Genomic DNA, 19,795 nt, shown 5'->3' on the forward strand with positions numbered 1-19,795 from the left:
ATGCCAGGGACCTTTCAATTAAAGATGTAGCCTTTAAACCCATTAACACACATAATTCTGCCTTTTCATTTCTTCTGCTACTATCAACTGTTGAAACTACAGCTCCAGCATTAATTAATTATATATATATATATGTTTTATAATGTTGGCATTTAAGCAGAGTTAATGGAATTTTAATAAGACTAAGACATGTAATACCTCAATCAAGCCATCATGTACAGAGTTTAAATTTTTGTTAGAGGAATCCAACAAAAATCTAAATTGTGAAATACCAGCAGCAGTACCCTTAAACTAGAGCCATATATGACATGGCACATATTTGTTCTTGAAAGCAAAACACATTCAGTAGTCTGGGTGATTTTGGTGACACTGAAAGACGCAGCACTGGTGTGATTTGTCTCCTTGGACAACGAAGAAAGCAAGCCTCCTAGGCACAAATCAAGCACTAATAGATTAGCAGGAGACCAAACTGAAGTGCCCTACAGTAAAACACTTCGTCTTGATCCAGCTCCTTAACCACAGAGATGTTTTATAACAATGTTCGGAGCAAAGCCAGAAAATATAAATATTGGTATAGGACTCTCTCTTCTGTTGGTTATTAGGTATTGCAGTTGCACTTCGTCATTAAAGTTAATGAAAAGATTTACTGGCAACAGTAAATTTACTGGCATTTCTAGCTATACAGGTATTTACATACACCATGTAAAAAGAGAGATAAAAAAACCACATAATTAACAGGAAGTCAAAGCTTGACCACAGATGGGTCTCCCAAATGGACAGTGACCCCAATCATACTGTTGTTACAAAGTGGCTTTAGGACAACAAAGTCAGTGTTTTGACCTCAATCTAATAGAAACTTTGAGGGCAGAGCTTGTGCAAACGTAGCCAAACATAATTGAAAAGGTCTGAACCAAGTGGCAGTTTAAGAGGGGAACGCCGACAGATTCTACAGGAGGGGGCGGATACTTCTCAATGGAAACAGAAAAACGGGGCTGAAGCAGAACCGGGACCCTGTCATGTAACATCGGCCCCAAAACGTAGCCGTAAACCCACCAGGAACTGGCAGAGAATTCAAAAACTTGCGTGTAAAGCCTGTTTCATGTCGATCCTGTGGGGTCGACTTTAAACAGGCTTTACACGCAAGAAGAGCCCATCAAACATGAAACTGTGCTGTTCAAGAGACCAAATGATGGCTTCAAGGATCTCAGCGAAGTTATCTCAGCCAAAGGGGATCACAATTGCATTTATTCAGACTAAACTTTTTTCTTTTTTTATGTTCTCTAACATCAGTTTCCTAAAAGCAAGAAGAATGTTATGTATTTTTATCCTTTCTTTATATTCAGATGCTGACAAACACTGAGGTGCTGATGTCTTTCAGGATCCACATGGAGATGTTCTTGCTCTACAAGCTTCTCCAATCTGAAGCACAGCTGTGGATGTATTTTAAGGCAACGCCCACCGCACGCTGCGTCCTTGTGTGACATCGTGGGAAAATCACAAGATATCAAATGATTTTTGATAGATTTAGATTTTTTTTTCAAATCTGTGCAGATTTTATTTAGAAAAGGTTTCAGTTCTTTCACCTTGTTAATTTGTTTTGTTGATTATCTATGGGTTTGTTTGTTTTTTAACGTTCAGGTTTTCCAAATGACCACAGGCTGTTCAGAACGACGAGAAAAGATGCAACAAATGGTCCAGCATAATTGGACTTTTAATGACAACTATAAAAAACAACCGAGGGGGGGAAAAAAAACAACAAAACAAAAAAAACCATTGTAGTTTTTAGCCGAAGCAAGCAAACACTGCCGTAGGCCAGCCAAGGTACGACTTGAAGCTTCAAACACAGTTCTTGTGAGAAGTTAAAATGAACAAATGTAGGGCATGAATTTCAAATTAATTGTGGCCTTACAACCATTTTTCTTTCGTTTAATGTTCATCTTCAATGAATGGACAACTTGAAATGTATATATACACAAAAACTGTTTGGTCAAGATGTCCTTAGCAGCTCACACCACAACCACAAGCTTTTGTTGTCATCAACAAGCTTCTGGGACGAATCTGAAGGTTGGTAGGGTTTAGTTAAATGGATTGTTTTTTTGGGTACAGGTCTGGCTTTTAGGCAACAAATTGTTAGTATAACCAAGGAGAGAAATTTGTTTCAATATTGTAAGCAAAGAACACGTTTAAAAAAATGGAACTTCTCAATCATAAAAAAAAAAAAAACAGGTTTAGAGAGTAACTTTTAATTCGCTACACTTCTGGGGGCGGAGCTTCATCTGAAGGGTGGGGCGAAGACAGATTTCTATTGGTTTGTGTAAACCCAAGTAACAGCATTCAGAGGACGCCCCACCCATAGAAGTGTAGAGAGAATTTAATAAAAAAAAAAAAAGTGATTTGAATGCAATTTGTAAAACTGTCTCCAAATAAAAAAAATAAATGAAAAAATAAAATCTGGAAAAATAAAAAATAAAAATCCAGAACAGTACCAAAGAGCAAAACTGAAAATCAAAATGTTAAAATTCCATTTTTGAAACGCGTCCCTTGCTTGCAGTAACACTGGAACACATTTTTCCCCACATTTTTTCACCATAGGCTGTGAAGCTGCTGACCAACTTGGTGATGCCTACATTTAACCAAATCAGTGTGTTTATATTTGAGTCAGGATGAATACCTGACCCATAATGCAGTGGTAAAAATCTGCTATGAATTCAGACGTGTGCACCAAAATCTGTTTTTAGAAATGTTTTATGGCCATTCCAGACAGGACAAAGAATAACTAAAATGCAGCAAAAGCCAAAACCTCATCTAAAAATCATGCCCTGATAAATGGATGAATCCTTCTGATCAGAAAAGTCGCTTTATTAATAGCATTTAACCGACGTAGCTGAGGTCCACCTTTTCTGCTGGAATCATTGCTTTCCACAGCTGTGTGACCATGCATCCATATGGAAGTTATTATAAAGGCTGGAGTCTTTAAATCAGCAGCCAGATGTACAGCTTTAACGATTCGCAAACCTGCCTGAAAAAAAAAAAAAACATAAAACCTGTAAAACGTGCATAACTTAAATGCTGAAAAATATTTAAAACATGATATAAATATATGGTGACGGCAAAAGAAAAAAAAAAAACCTAAGTAATATGCTCACAAAACTGGAATATTATTAGGAAGTGGACTGCTGTAAAACCAAACAAAGATGTGATCCCAGTTTTGAATTTTCTTTTTTCCTGTGTGATGGAATAACGAGAACATGATGGGAACAGCTTCTATCCCAAACTTAAATCAACAGGCCTGCATCGGTGCAATTTAAAGTCCACAAAAACAAACATTAACTCTAAAGCCTTCACGTTTTTTGGCGAACAGCTTTTCTACTGTATCGCAAATGCTAGACTTTAAAATGTGCTATAAAATAATGCTTTTGTTTTCTTTTTACTGAGTAGAGCTGTCAAGTCCAGCACAAAAGGAATTGTTAAATTTTGTTCAAAATGTATTTCTGGGAGGCAAGGCCACTCCGTTTCAGGATGAAAGGTCCATCTAACTGCTCGGGTCGGTGTAACGGTTGCTTCAGTCAGAGCCAGTGCTTTGTTCGGATCTCGTTGGGCCATAAAAATCCTCTCGGAGCGCTAAAATGTAAGAAGCAGAATGAACTTGGTGTGCAAAGTCCTGAAACAGCACATCAGACAGACTGAGACTTCAGGCTTTTTCCAAAGGTCAGTAGGGGGCCACTTCAGTAGGTCTTCATAAGTTTGCAGAAGAAGAAGAAGAAGAAAAAAAAAAAAAAACAGCTTAAGTACAGACCGACTTTTGACCTCCCAAAGTCACCAGAAGTCAGCAAAAACTGCCCCTGCTTGTCAATCACAGAAGCAGATGGCAGTACGACTCCCTGAAGATACAGACGGCCAGGCTGCGTTCGCCTCCGTAGGCCGACAGCAAGTCAAAACGACGCGTGAAAGAACCGGACAGACGGCCCCGTGTGACCGGGCGGGCGCACTGCGGGCGACGACGGCGGCCGCTTAATCGTTGAAACGACAGTCGCAGAGCTCCTTGTAGATCCTCTTTCGAATCTGAGGCATGTCGTTCTGGCTGAAGAGCAGCGGCTGCTTCACCGAGAGTCGACGGCAGTACTGGCAAAAAACGGAAAGACAAAGAGTGAGCTGGAAGTGACCCGTAGCATTAAAGGAGGCACTCCGGTGATTAGTCAAAGCAAAGAGCAACAGGCAGGAAACAGAAACAGGCATAACATCTTACCTCAAGGACAAAAACACCACAGTCGCTGTCATTTTTTTGCTGTGGGATTCCCTGTTAGGACAAGTCAGTCGGACAGAGACTGTTAATGTTTCCTGAACTAGGCTTTCTGCGTCTCTATAAATCACTACTTCCATGCATTAGGCTGCACACTTTAAATGTATAAGATGAACTACAAGTATGCCAGGCAACTTAAATATTTTAGCAGCATGAACAGACAGAGCAATCAATATAGTCCGAGGTCAGCGTTACCTTGATGATGGCGATCTTCCAGCCCTTCTGGAAAGCAGCCTGTTTTTTCTCTCTGGCTTCAGCCTGAAGATACTTCATTATGTTCTGAGAGCAGAGCACATACACACACACACACACACAAAAAGCAGTGATATTCCTCCACAATCCAGAGCAACTCTTAGGCATTATACGTTCAGGTGGGTGAGTGGCTTTAGGTCTCAACAGAAACATCATTTAGACCTTCTGACTTCCTGGTTGGGGGTCAGCTGACGGCCAGGGCACCGTGTGAAGTGCACAGTTAACATGCCTGTTTAATATCTAAGCAATTAGTTTCTAAATTAAGGGTCAGTTTTATTTTTTCCTTCAAAAAAAGGGAAGTTGTGTTTTTTTTGTCTCATTTCAGATGCAGATTAACAGGCCAAATCAGATTAGACAGAAACATGAGCTGGAAAATCCAGCCATCACATAATGTTGGACACAGAATCAGGTTTTATGCTTTTTTTCTTCCTTTTTTTTTTAACGTAATACCCAAAATATACAAATTATTAAATTCCCCACCTCTACACACAGTACGAATTCTGAAGGTGCCTTATGTTTTTTCCTCTAGCAAGTAGAGCGGTTAACTTATATATGAACCAGTCCGGATAAATTGCACCACCGGCCATAAACAGTGTCACTTAAAAGTTTTCCACTTGCGACTGAATCAGGCCGGATAAATACTAGTTTATGGTCTGAACCGGGCCAAACATATTTGGAGTGGCTGATTTTATGCCTTCTTGAAAACCTTGCTTCTTTGCCTCTAGGAACATGCTCTGGCTGCAGCCTAACTTATACCACAAGCAACTATGTGGATCATAATTTTCCCCCAGTACTTAAACTTTTAAGGATTAAGTTACTTGGAGATATTTTATTTGACTGTTTTTATTTTCTTTATCACTATACAATGATTCAGATTTTTTTTTTTTTGTATCCATGTCAGAAAAACTATGTTTTGCTTGTTTTTAAGGCATTGTTACAACATGACATGAAATTATTTTATTGAAAAAAAAAAAAAAAAAAAAAAACAACTGGTATTGATTAAGCTGCCAATTTTTCACTAAGTTGTATATAAAAGACAGCAGAACTTTATTCTAACCCTAAACACATAATCTTGCCTATGTGTGCTCACATTGGTGGTGTGTCTGAAGACGATGCCTTGGCTGTCGTAGTAGCTGATGGTTTTGGTTGCCATTGTGACTGCGATGAGAGACCAGTGGATTTCTAAATGGATGGGAATCAACAACAACCATTTGGAGAACAAATCAACCTGGGAAAACAAAATAAAACAGTTCAGTTACTAAGAAAAACAACAATGAGTTCATCAGGATTAGAAGCAGAATGAAAACAAAGATAACAGATAAAACTTACAGGTACATCTCAAAAACTCTAATTGGGTCAGTATATATTCCACGCCTTTGCTGCTTGTCATTTTGGTAATTATGGCTTACAGATAATAAAAAACCTAAATTTAGTGTCTCAGAAAATTACATTTCTGTGGAAAAGCTCTGAATTGGAAACTCAAGGTGTAACACGGTTAGGATTGCAAAGGGGCGGAAAGGCTCCGGTAAATTACTGGAAACTTTCTATGGGAAGTTAAGCTTGGAAATTTGGGGAATTTTCTCATTTGGAAACCATATATAAATATTCCAACAGATTTACACAACTTTATTGAACATTTACAGAACAGATTTGTCTTTAAAATAATCAAACATTTGTTAAGTAAAATATTAAAACCAAAACGTTAAATTAAACTGTGCTGTTCAAGGTGTAAAATAATAATAAATACAAAAGTTCTCTCCAACTCTACACCACCAGCTTCTATGCTAGTGTGTCAACAGCTTCATCCTCAGCTTCATCATCACCTCCTCAGGATATGACTGTTCCTCCTCTTCAGTATCGCTCTCCAGCCTTGGAGAGGACAGTTCAGTGTCAGGCCCAAAGAGTTTGAGGTTAGCCCAGATTACCACCGCTTTCTCTACTCTAATATTCGCGAGCCTGTTGCGGACGTTGATGTGCGTGTTTCCAAATAGACACCGACTGCGTTCAGATGCAGCTGAAGTTGGTGAAATTTGGAGGATAATGGAAGCGACGGTTATTTCTGCCCCAGAGAGTAGGCTCCTGTCATATTTTGGGTCCAGCATGGATGCTGCTCCATGCAACAGCTTCATACAGAACCCTGTGCATTTCCCCAAGTAATGAAGAACAGCGGTTTGCCCTGTATGTTGTCATGGGACAGCTTTGAATCGAGTAAATTCCCAGTTTATTCCAGTAAATTACCAATTTATTCCCATGGAAAATTTCCAAATTAGTGTTGCACCGATACCGATACCAGTATGAGACGGGGCCCCGATCCAGCATTAAAATGGTGGTATCAGTATCGGTGAGTACCAACAAATAGGGCACCGATACCATTTTGATGTTTGTATGTCACTTGAACGCAGCCTTCTCTCTCCCGACTAGTATTATACATGTTATATAAGTTCATGAAAGTTGCACTATTTTGGCATTTGAGAGCCAAAACTCAGGGTTTAAAAGAGATTATTAAATTATTAATGTAATTTTACTGTCTTACTGTTGCACTACTATTATACATGTTATAATTTCACAAATGTTGCACTATTTTGGCCTTTGAGAGCCAAATGTTTATTCAACTATTGTCACCCATTCCAGGTAGGCAATAAAAAGTTCTACTACCCTAAGTAGTATGCAGTTCTTCATATATACACACACACACATCAATTTCAAACAGATGGTATTGTATTGGGCAATACTGCACAGCCAAGTATCGGTATCGGGGCCAAAAAATGGCATCGGCACAACACTATTAAAAATTAAAAGAATTTTGCAACTCTAAACACGCCAATCAGCTAATTAACTCAAAACACCTGCAAAAGGTTTCCTGAGCCTTTAAATGGTCTCTCAGTCTGGGTCAGTAGGCGACACAATCATGGGGAAGACCGATGACTGGACATATGTCCAGAAGACAGTCATTGACTCCCTTCACAAGGAGGGGAAGTCATTAAAGGATATTGCTGAAGAAGTATGTTGTTCAGAAGGTGCTGTATACAAGCATCTTACCAGAAAATTGAGTGGAAGGAAGACGTGTGGAAGGAAAAGATCCACCAGCAGCACGGGGAACCAGAGGCTTGAGAGAATTGTTAAGTGAAATCCTTTTAAGAAGTTGGTGAGCTTTCCAAGGAGTGGGCTGAGGCTGGAGTCAGTGCCTCAAGAGCCGCTACGTACAGACGAATACTAGACAAGGGCTATGAGCATCTTACCTGGGCTAAGGAGAAAAGCAACTGGACCGTTGCGCAGTAGTCCAAAGTCCTGTGTTCAGATAAAAGTAAATCTTGAATTTCATTTGGAAATCAAGGTCCCGGAGTCCTGCGATAGACTGGCGACCTGTCCAGGGTGTACTCCGCCTCTCGGTCACTGACAGCTGGAGATAGGCACCAGCACCCCTCGTGACCCCACAAGGGATAGACGTGTTAGAAAATGGATGGATGGTCCTAGAGTTTGGAGGAAGAGAGGAGAGGCACAGGACCCACGCAACTTGTGGTCCAGTGTTAAGTTTTCACAGTCAGTGATGGTTTGGGGTGCCGTGTCATCTGCTGGTGTTGGTCCACTGTGTTTTCTGAGGTCCACAGTCAATGCAGCCGGCTGCCAGGAAATTCTAGAGCTTCATGCTTCCCTCTGCAGACACGCTGTATGGAGATGCTAATATTTTCCAGCAGGACTTGGCATCTGCCCACACAGCCAAAAGCACTAAAAGCTGGTTCAGTGACCATGGTCTTCCTGCTTAGTGCTCGACGCAGCCGTCCTGGGTTTGTCTGCATACTTTCATTAAAGACCACCCACTAGTGCCACAAAATGACCAAAAAAAAGCATAAAAATACTAAAAGATAAACGAAGAAGCTGCTAATAATGTGACGACACCCAGCCACCATCTCGCTCTTGGAGCCCAGGGTTAAGTTTCCACAGTCAGTGATGATTTGGGGTGCTGTGTCATGTTCTGGTGTACATTTAAGTGCTGAGTGCTTAGAAATTAACATACATTTTCATATATTTATGTTCAAAACATCCTTTTTTACTGTTCGTATGCAATATTAAAATTTTCTGAGACAGTAAATTATGGCTTTCCATTATCTGTAAGCCGTACTGATGAAAATAAACTGAAATTAAGGGTTAAAACATTTCACTCCATAACAATAATAATAATAAACCAATATAAACATATACATGAGTTTTACCTTCTGAAATGAGTGACAAAAACTCACTTTAATAATATTCTAATGTTTTATGAGTACCTGTATAGATATATCAAGCTCCAGCCACTGGGAGCGTACATCCTTCCTTACCTTTTTGGTCCATCTCTTCACACCGTCATAACCTTTGGCAACAAGCTTCTTGTAGAAAAAGCTGTTGAAAAAATGAACCTAAGAGGGCAAAAAGAAAAAAAACTCTGTTGAACACATGAAATTCTTAAAAGATTTGTGCGGATAAAACTACTTTTTTGTTTAGCAAGAGGTGGGTGCACAAGACTGCAGTGAAGTTTTTGAAAAGTGTCTGATGCACACTGAGCAAAAACATCTGTAATACCAAATAGACTGTTGTTGTTAAAATAATTTGCTAAATGACATTTATTTGGGCTGCTTCTTCTCTAAAACTTGCTTTTAAGTATAGTCCGTTCCTTTTCAGAACCAATCCAGAAACTAAATGTTAACCTGCTTTAGGGCTGGACGACAATTCAATAACGATATAACTCGATCGATCGATCGATGTATATCGATGATAGAAAAAAAAAAACGGTCAATAAAAAGTTCAATAGAATAAAAGTTTTCCTTCCTTTTGCATTCTAGCCTATCGTGCAGGTTAATATTACAGTCATTACATCCTCCCAACCAATCACAAACGCAGACCCAGGAACGCTCCGCCAGGAATTTGTTGATAATTATCAATATCGATTACATGATTTATATTTTATCGATATGTTGTTTTTTTATTATATATATATATATATATATATATATATATATATATATATATATATATATATATATCCCAAATCCAGTTTTGATGCATGTTTGATTCTGCTGGAAGCCCCAACTGTGTCCTGGTTTCAACCATTCTACCCAAACCATCACCCTCGGATGAAAGGACATACATTTTGAGATTCAGGAACAACTTAACCACCGAGGCCTAAGCTGATTACACATTGGAAGATGCTGGAAGACATCGGAGTACATTTAACAGCGCCTTGGACTGAAAGGGCTGCTGCCAAACTGCTACTTTCAAGCTTGATAGAAATTGGCAGCTGCCCAAATGCTCAACCCCAACGTCTTCTAGAAGTTTTAGAGAGGGGGGAGGCAAATATTGACCCATTTGACCACTGTTAGATGAAATATTAAAAAAAAAAAAAAACTTCTCTATCACTCTGTATGACCTGACTAAAGTATTCACTCCCCTGTCGCAGCATCAGAGCTGGTTTATGTCTCAGCCTGTTGTCGTTCCACATGCGGGGACATGAGGGAGGGAGGCAGAAGGTTCCAGGAGGCATCTGATATAGATAAGGAGAAAGTTCTCCCCTAGGTTGAAGTTCTAGTTTTGGTTAACGTTTCTGTTACGACGGGGCGCATTAGAGCCAACCTGAGGTTTCCGAAGACCTGCCCATGACAAACTGTGGCGTGACAGCTCGCATAAAATAACACTGCTATATAAGGGAGGGTTTGTTTTTTTCATTTTGTCTAGTTGGCACAGATGATGCAGATGGGAAGATGCTGATTTACAATAAATTCAAAACTTATCCAACTAATTATTGCTTTTAAAAATCATTGAGGTGTATATTATATTAGTTCAAATCCCAATTAAAAACAGAGGTTCAAATACAATTTTTCTTATTTTCACCCATGTAAACTTCTAAGTGTGCATTAATCCAGATTATATAAAAAAAATTTGTTGTCCAGGTCTTTAAACACAAACACATACCTTCTGCTCTGCTACATCCATAATGAGCTCTCCATACATGTTTATAATCTGTAGAGTTGAGAAATAAAAGAACACAATGTATACATTTTAATCCATAATGTACAGAAAGGATTTTAGAGTATATAGAACAAGAGGGTTTATAGCTAGAAGTTTAGATAATTGATATTTACAAGCCTCCACAGCCTTTCTTTACCTGATCATTAAGCCAGTTCTGATCCTCCAGGGTGCCAAGGTCCTCCAGCCTCAGATTATGTTTATTATAGGTGACCATGAAGCCGGCGACGGGAGCAGATGCCAGGCCGGCCCTGTACCGAGTCATCTCCCCTTTAATGTCCACTTCACTAAAAAAAAGATGAGAAACAGAAACACAGAGAGGATGTGGGGTTCAGTATACAGAAAGTTATTTTTTTTATTGTGACTGTTCATTTATGATAAGCAAAAAGATTTACCACAAAAAAACAAAAAAAAAAAAAAAAAAAATAACAGATTTTTGCAAACCAAATGATCCATCTAAACCCGGAGGCCACATGCAAATAGTCTGAAAACAGGCAAAATTATGACAGTCGCAGTCCTCAGCGCACATTAAATGATGTGTTTTACAGGTAGAATTAAGGCTGTACGGTAAAAATAAAACAGACATTATTTTGCTGCAGGAACAGCAATTACACTGCAGGACATTCAATGTTCTGCAACAGACAAAAAATAAAGGGATAATCTTTTTGTTCTGTGAAATAGTAAGTTAACCTTCCAGCATTATTTTCTGAGGATGCACACCATGTTTTCCCCTTCAAAACACAGAATTAATTGTGTTATATAATACTGGTTGTATATAAAAATGTTTTTCCATTAAGTACAGGGGTGAGAGGGGTTGTAATGTCACCATACCAACATTTTGGTATCGGTACCAACATTTATACCGATACTTTGATATTTTTTCAAATAAAAAAATACAAAAAATATCATTATTGACCTTATGTTATTGTTCTAAGATTTGTTTTAATTAAAACAAATCTTAGAACAATAACATATCAATCAGTAAATAAGTTAAAATACCACAAAGACAAGCTTTTCTAATGCACACAGTTTTAAAATAAATAAAATACGATGCAAAACACTAACATCTTCCTATTGCATTAAAAAAAACTCTTTTAGAACAGTGTGAATAAATAAAATGTATTAAGTTAGAACAATGACAACAAATACAATTATTTGAAATTAAAATAAGCTAGCAACTGTAGCAGCAAAATCTCTTTTCTCCCAAAGCCACACTAAATAAAATAATTTTGTGAGAAACAAAAGACCATTTTAAATTAGGAGATCAAAGTCATAATGTTGCCATAATAAAGCGGTAATAATATGAGAGTAAAGTTGTGATATTGACAGAAAAACAGCTTCTTTAATCAGAAGAAAGCTTCGATAGTTATCAAGATCTGACGTGAGCAGCTGAAACAGACTGCTGCCACAGCCTGAGCCGGGCATTTTAACGCAGGGAGAGACCGCGCTCTCTCTTCAAGCAGAGATTTATTTTAGTGCAAAAATAATTATATCAACATCCCGCTTTGTAGAGCAGGGCAGGATCAGCGGCAGCTTTGCACACGTGTGATTCACTTGAAATGTGGACAGGCAGTGGAACGAGACGCCTTAGTCAGGCGGGCTGCAGGCCGCAGCAGGACTCACTGCTCGCTAAAAACGGTAAACTGCACAGCGATCGATGCTTTTACATGCCGTCGCCCAAGTCTCCAATAACACAGAGAAAAGTCACTAGATTTGTCTCTAGTTGTTTTTCTGGGGGGAAAAAAAAGTCACTCGAGGGGTCTGAAAACTCGCCAAAGCCATTGAGTTAGCAAGTCTCTCTCTCCCCGACTTGCTCCTCGTCCTCCCAAGTACCGGTCTCATCCGAATGCAGTATAGTACCGTTTTAAATGCCGCAGTACCCCGGTAATTAATTAGTACTGGTATACCGAACAAACTAGAGGGGTGTTTTCTTTTTTATGGTTATATTTCAAATGTAATTGTTTCAGATCAACAAAAAAAATGTAAATACTTGTCATCTTTGTCTAATAAACAACGAAATATGGTAAAGGGTGAAGAAAAATCAAACCTACATGGTTCTGTGTGAAAATGCAATTACCTGCCCTGAAAAGTGGCCTAGTCAACGTCCTGTCCTGGATCTGGTTAAAAAGCTGTGATATGACTTTAAAAAGACCCTAACCCCCATGTAATTGAATTACAATTCTGCATAGTTGATATCACCAAAGTCCCTCCTCAGCAAGGTAAAAGTCTCATAGTCAGTAATAATAAATGCTTAACTGCAGTTGTTGCTGCCAACCGTGGCCCAACCAGCTAATAGGTTTAGTGGGCAATTACTTTTTCACGCAGGAGTGTAAAGATATTTTTCCCGTAGAGGATTTTGTTTGCAAAATAAGGTCACTTACCTGCTCTGCATTTATAGCAGGTTTTACGACACCTCACATGTGCAGCAGCCCTGCTGGATACTGAGTTTTGCTTTGTAGGGAAACTCGTAACTTTTCAGATTTTTAAAACTTTTAGACCAACCTTGATTGAATTTGACTCTGTAAAGAGCCTTGATATGACATGTGCTGTGAATTAGGGCTATATTAATAAAATTGATTTACCTTTCTTTTGAATGATGATTACATTAGCCACCAGCATCGGTGCTTGCTTGTGTTTTTACTAACCTGCTGCTGACGTCACAGTTGCCATTCTTTTTCAGGTGTTCCAGGACGTCAGATTCAGTGAGAGGAATGAAGCTCCCATATTTTATATAGAAGCTCTCCAGAAATTCTAGAGGGAAAAAAAAAACAACAAAGTCACAATAAAGTTGTTTATATTACTCAATTGCAGAAGTGAGGATTTAAAATAAATAAATGTAGATCGAGAAAGCACTTCAGCTAAGACCGGTTTATTTGTATCATTTGTTTCTTATAGCAGGTAATTGAAGTTATTTACAGAAAAAAGGAAACCAAGGAAAATTAAAAGATGAAAAATAATACTTAAGATTTAGGCATCATATAAAGGCAAATAAATAATTACTAATAACAGCACAATGCTGTTGAGATTTAAAGGAGATATCAGTGTCTAAATAATACAAGTCTAGATTTTGGTTTTACCCAACATGGAAAGTCAGCACAAGCCGGGTGGATTTATCTTATAAATGCACCAAGAAGCAGCAGTAAAACATTAAGAGGTTTGGCTGCAACACGTCCCAACATCTCGTCCCTCCAGTCATCTAAACAGACAGATGTGTGTCAGAAACCTAGAATATGGAAGCAGATTTCTCCGCTATGCATAAGCTGCAGTTTAGATGAAGGCTGCATTCATTAGGGCAACATGATCAGGTCATAAATGTTAAATGTCACTTACATTTCCCGCTAACGAATATAAAGCGGGCATTGAAACTGAACAGAAAAGGGTTTTGAATATGTATTACTGATAAATACTGACTTAGGAAATATATATATAACATATAGATAAGTGGAAGTATTAAATAAGTTTTCACTTCTTCCTTTTGCTTTGCAAACACATAAGCGGTGGTAAACTCATTCACGTTCTCTGATATGCATGTAGACACACTTATATATATACATATATATATATATATATATATATATATATATATATATATATATATATATATATATATATATATATATATATATATATATATATATATACACACACACATATACACAACTGCTATTCGCCGTCTGTGTAAGGACATGAGCTCCTGCCTCTGGACCAACAGTCAGCAACACGTGAAGCAGATGAGTCGAACTCAAGGCCCGCGGGCCGAATCCGGGCCTTCAAGGCAACTTATCCGGCTCTCAAGAGCCAAAAAAGGCCCATCATGTCAGAAAGTATTGGCATATGTCATTTTAAATTGTATAAAGTGGCTAAAACGGTGCTTCCTGTAGCAAATGTTGATTTTTTTTTAACTGTGTAGTAACAGCATCCTGCCACTAGATGACAGTTCAACAAAACATTTAAAAAAAATCCCAGAAATGTGCAAAAAGAGAAAAGGTGATGTAGAATGATGAGATTAAAGTGTAACTCACCTTAATATTAACTTTTTTTTGCAGATAAACTGTATAAACCGGGCCTGAATGGTGTTACTATGTTGTTGTTTTTTTTACATTTTTATGTTAACTGAAATTAAATGTCATCTATACAGGTGCAACCGGCCCTTTTAATGACTCCATGATGCCAAAGTGGCCCAGTATAGATAAGAATTTGAAGTCTGGTCATTTTTCCTTCCAGAGACACTAACCTGCAGCGAGTGGACTCCATCTTCCTTCATTCTCAGGCTGCACAACAAACTCAGACTTTTTGGACTCGGATACGAATCTTTTCAGACCCTGAAGACCATTTGCACGCTTTAGGCTTCTCAGGAAGCGTGTTGTCAGGGCAATCGACTCATTTCATTTATTTAAAAAAAAAAGTAATGTGTGGAAATATGTCTTGTTGTGTCTGTGTGTTATATGTCATCTGTGTGCCTCCTGTCTCACAAAATAAATGACCACGGTGATGATAAAAATTCTTGATTTTAGGTAGTACGACTGTATAGTTCCACTGGCGATCTAAATATAAACGCAGTATGCAGGTGTTATGAGGCGAGATGGAGGACTCAGCGTGTCGCTAATAAATGAGCCAGAGGAAAGCTGTTGCTCCTTTACACACAAAAGAAGAACCGGGACTTTGTTTAGCAACTATTTACGGTCCGGGCTCAGTCGTCTTTTCTCCAACCACAGAAACCAATTAAGAATCTAAGTATTTGTCATACAAATAATCATAAAATGTACATTTATCTCAATCTTGGAAACAGCTGTGTTAGAAGAAGAGCGCTCTGCTATGAAGCGGGTCGATGGTATCTGGGTTGTCTTTGGGAGATCCACTTCATCTGACCCTGATGGCTCTGTTGGCGTTCATGAGAGACGATGAGACGGTGGGAAGAAAGCCGGACACAGACGGGGAGAAACGAGCCGCTTACGCTCATCAGTGACGCCAAATGATCAAAGCATTAATAGACTAAACATTGCCTTTGCAATGAACGCTGCGTGCATCAGCTGTACTTCAGAGAAGTTTCTCATCTTAATCCCTGTGCAGCGATGGCGAATGTTTTAACGGTTTTAATTTGTCCGCCGCGTTCTCTTCATTTCCCGTTCATTCTGCTGATAGAACAAACTTGGTTTTTCCCTCCCTTGCATTCAAACATCTTCTGGTTGAAATTTCACTTCCAACCTCCTGCTGCCAGAGATGCACCGATCCAGATCAGACACGTCAAGCATCGTCTTCATCACAGGTTTTGATCAAACCCTGAAAAATCTAATTTTTTTTTAATTTTCTATTTAACTAGGAAAAAAATCCCATTAAGATTAAAAACCTCTTTTTAATCCTGGCCAAGAGGCAGCAAAGTTACACATTAAGCAGAGATACATTAGATCAAATGACAGGTATATTTAAAAAAAAAAAAAAAAACATATCAAGTACAATTACAGATAACTGAGGCCATCTCAAATTCTCTCATTTTCAACTTAAAAGCATTTATGGATAAAACCTTCCAGGCTAAACACCCACTCCCAACGTGTTAAAGGACATCATAGATCTAGTACTACTTGGAGTGTAACGTCACACCAGCCAGTCATTTAATGCCCTTTTTATATTAATAATAAAAATCACACAAAGTTAGAGAAATCTGCTTCGTTGGGTAAATCTGGGTAATCTTTAGTTTTTGTTGGAATTAAAACTGCCTCCTTTATCAAAGATTTTGCAGTCTTCGTAGAAAGGGAGCAAATTACTTTTAATTTTAATAACCTACTGAAGAGAGGATTAAGTATATATATATATATATATATATATATATATACACATACACACAGGGGTTAACATGTCTTACCTTGGATGGTATATTTAAGCTGCTCCAGGTTCTCTTGATTCTGTGTGTCGGCGTCCATCGCGGTGTCTTCTGCCGGATCTTCCATCGACATTTCATCTTTTGCCCACGAACAAGGATGGCAGTACAGTCTGTGGTCTTTTAACGCCCAGGAGTCCTCCGTGCTAACAGTTATGGGCTCTAAAGGGGCGAGTGGAGCAGAGCGGGAAGTTTTCGCCCCCACAGGGGAGGACCCTTGATGGTGGTTTCGTGGCGAGGCGACGTTCCCGTTAGGCAGTGGTACTAGTAGAGAAACGTGATCCGCCCCGTCGTGCACTTGGTCCACCTGCATCTCGGAGTCCAGGTCTTCAAAGGTGTCTAGTCTCGCAGATTTCCGTGGGATGGTCAGCACCCCATCTGCAAGTTCTGTCACAATGATGCTGTCTTCCTCCATCTCGTCCTCCGAGTCCGACAGCTGCACCAGTTCTCCGTTCCCAACAGCGCGTTTGTCCGACGCTGAGTTTTTCTGGTTTTCGTGGTCCGAATGCACGTCCTGCGTTCTCTCCGGTTCTTCTTCCAACACCGGCTCAGCTAGGGCCCCCTTTCTCGAACTTGTGACGTGACCTTTATCTTTGCTTGTTGCTTGAACGCCTTCCATTTTCGTTTTGCCTCGGCCTCGGCCCGTCGCGGCTCCCCTGCCTCGACCTCTGACCACTTTTGCTCCTCTGCCCGCTGGTCCCAAAGCCGGTGGGTCCACCGCCCGTTCATCCACACCTCCCTTCTCTCCTGCTACAGTCACCTCTGACGGCGCCGTCGAGATGTCCTCTTTCGTCTGTGCCGCCCTGTTGGTTTGAGGAGCACAGTTCCTTTTTGGTCCATCCCGTGTAACGGCTGGAACCGGTTTAGTGGCAGGACTTCGTGACGGCGGCTCAGCCAGAGGTCCTGAGGTTTGAAAATTCCCCAACCCGTTACCCTCATCTTCTGATTCCTGTACATTTTCCACAGTCAACTTAAAGTTCCTGATAGCCGTCAGCTTGGGTGGCTTTCTTTGAGGGGTGTCCGCGAGGTCTCCGCCTGCTCCCCTCCCTCGAGCCTTTCCCTTACTTCTGCCCGAGCTTTCAACATTGTGCCCCCTGCTGTTGGGGCCGCAGCAATCGCAGGCCTTAGGCGTCCTTTTCCTGCCTGACCGACGGCCGTTGAGTTGGTCCTGAGTGGAGGTTGGTGCCGGTGTGTGGGGCCTGCTGGGTGCGGAGCTCGATTTAGCGCCGGATCCTTTTGCAACATGGCGAGGGGCGTCAGCGGGAGTCTGAGAAGGAGTCTGCGTGGACTCGGAATGGGAAGTCGGGTCTGCGGAGGTCCGGTTTAGGTCCTGTTCCGCAGCACCTCTGGGACACGACACCAAAAGAGGTGCTTTAGAACAAACAGTCCGGTGAAGCGAGGTAGACGGTGTTGTCATTGGGGAGTTAGAGTTGCTGTGAACCATGACGTCCGCCTTTGGCTCTTTAACCCCATCCCCAATGCCCCCGCTCTCTCTCAGCACTGCTGTCCTCGCCTCCCTTTGCCGCTTGCTGGCTTACAGATAGTTGGCTTCTCCTTTTACATCTTACGCTGTCCTCCGCGTGTCATCGGGCAAAATAATTTAGATAGGAGAGAGGCGCGGGGCAGGAGGAAACGGCCGCTCGGGTTCACAGCATGACCGAGGTGTCCTAGGCAGAGAGAAAAAGCAGTTGAACTCTCCATTTGGCAGATAAACACAGATAAATAATGACTGTATACATTTAAGATGGCATTGTGCTCAAACTGATCAGAGCTTCGTATCAGATTAATTTAAATACAACTTTTATCCTTCATAACATCTTAGTGATCCTGAAAAAAAAAAATAAACAAAATCCACCATCTGTCCAAAATGGGGTTTATACAATTAGCTTTTATCATTATTATATTTCCACTTGTACAGCACGTTATAAAGATAATTTAAAAAGTACGGGTTTATTTCATTCTTTCACTCTTTTGTGCTTTAGTATGAATAACAAAAAAAACTCTCCAACCATCAGCTATGCTACAAGTTATAGCTCTATGCCATAATTTGTAGCCATAAATTTCCATAAACTATTAAATTATGGCTCTTTATCACGTGAATGCTACAAAGCTCTCCCCATTTGGCTAAACAATCTTTATCACAGTACCTTATAGAATGTATGTATTGAAAATGTTTTTTTTTTGGGGGGGGGGGTTCTCTATTTGTCATGTGCAATATACTAGCTTCATGAAAAACTTAATTTGGGGATTTTATTAGCTGTGAAGAAATAATGATCTGTTTTTTTAAACAAGTTTGAAGCATGTCTCATTATGCTTACTGAACGACGTCAAGTTTCACTGTTTGAACTGAATCACTGAACTAAATGAACTGTTGGGTTAATTTCTAATTCACAGAGATTCACGTGTGTCTCTAGTTGCTATGGTGACGTTTTGTCAAAAAAATAAAAAAATAAAAATATAAACACGATGGAAATGACAACTGACCGACAAAACGATCAATAAAAACAACACATTAGCAAAACGCTGGCAACATAGCAGCGAAACGTTACCATCCGAGGATGATGTTGTTGTTGTCGGTTTCCTCTCAAGCCCACTCGCTAGTGCCTAGCATCCCAATCAGTGACGGCAGAAACTAACAATTGCTGTAAAGACAGTAATTAACACTACCACCGTAATCAAGATTAGCACACACGGCGCGTCGGACGAACGAAGCAGGTCCGCGTCTATTGCGCCCTAGAAATCACGGGCGAACTAATACTTGAACTGTGGTGTCACATTTCACAAAGTTTTGCACAAGTTTCCCCCGTTTCCCTACAGCTAGCCGAGTGGGCTAGCCGCAGACAAAACACAAAGCGCCAATTTCCGACATTTTCAGAGGGAAGTAAGAGAGCGTATGGACGAGAAGGAGCCGCGACTCCGGATTCAGGGAAACAAACGTTTGCAACAAGCGCGAAAAAGCAGAGCACGAGTTCAAAATAGACGTCGTTAAACGCCACCTTGCCTGTAAAAAAAATATCAACCTGGGTTCCGTCTGGCCACGATTTGAAGAAACAATCCGAGCACTCGTCGCCCCTTCATTGCGTCATGACGTTGCCGTCTTCTTCTTCTCAACTCCCGCGACGATAGACAGAGTAGACCCCGCATAACCGCTTTCGCCTATGTGCGCTGACGAGATTTGGGGGCGCCATCTTGGGGCGGCCGACAGCTCTACTCAGTGTAAAGTGTTGACAAGGCGCAGAATCAATTTTAATCAAATATAAATCGCTAAATATTTAACTAATTTTCAGTTGTTTTTTTTTGTTTGTTTTTTGCCGAAAACTTTAAAACTTTAGCTATTATAACAAATTGTTAGGTGCATAATTATATTC

The 19,795-nt window shown here is 40.1% G+C and overlaps 1 protein-coding gene across 2 annotated transcripts; it reads right to left on the bottom strand.

Annotated features, from left to right (window-relative positions):
• Positions 1 to 1,623: 1,623 nt before the first annotated feature.
• On the bottom strand, positions 1,624 to 19,689 carry senp5 (SUMO specific peptidase 5). Of its 2 annotated transcripts, none has more exons than XM_036140929.1 (10): positions 19,448 to 19,689; positions 16,413 to 18,094; positions 13,198 to 13,303; positions 10,692 to 10,839; positions 10,499 to 10,546; positions 8,872 to 8,949; positions 5,643 to 5,780; positions 4,496 to 4,579; positions 4,247 to 4,297; positions 1,624 to 4,122 (listed from the first exon to the last, which is right to left on the bottom strand). In XM_036140929.1, the coding sequence occupies exons 2-10, from the start codon at positions 17,869 to 17,871 to the stop codon at positions 4,012 to 4,014; spliced, it is 2,223 nt and encodes a 740-aa protein (XP_035996822.1). In that variant the 5' UTR covers positions 17,872 to 18,094; positions 19,448 to 19,689; the 3' UTR covers positions 1,624 to 4,011. The 2 variants fall into 2 exon arrangements, with proteins under 2 accessions (XP_035996822.1, XP_035996821.1); XM_036140928.1 differs by having other exon boundaries at positions 18,977 to 19,689.
• Positions 19,690 to 19,795: the final 106 nt, after the last annotated feature.

Source organism: Fundulus heteroclitus, chromosome 9 (genome assembly GCF_011125445.2).
Source record: "Fundulus heteroclitus isolate FHET01 chromosome 9, MU-UCD_Fhet_4.1, whole genome shotgun sequence".
In the NCBI taxonomy this organism is placed as follows: domain Eukaryota; kingdom Metazoa; phylum Chordata; class Actinopteri; order Cyprinodontiformes; family Fundulidae; genus Fundulus; species Fundulus heteroclitus.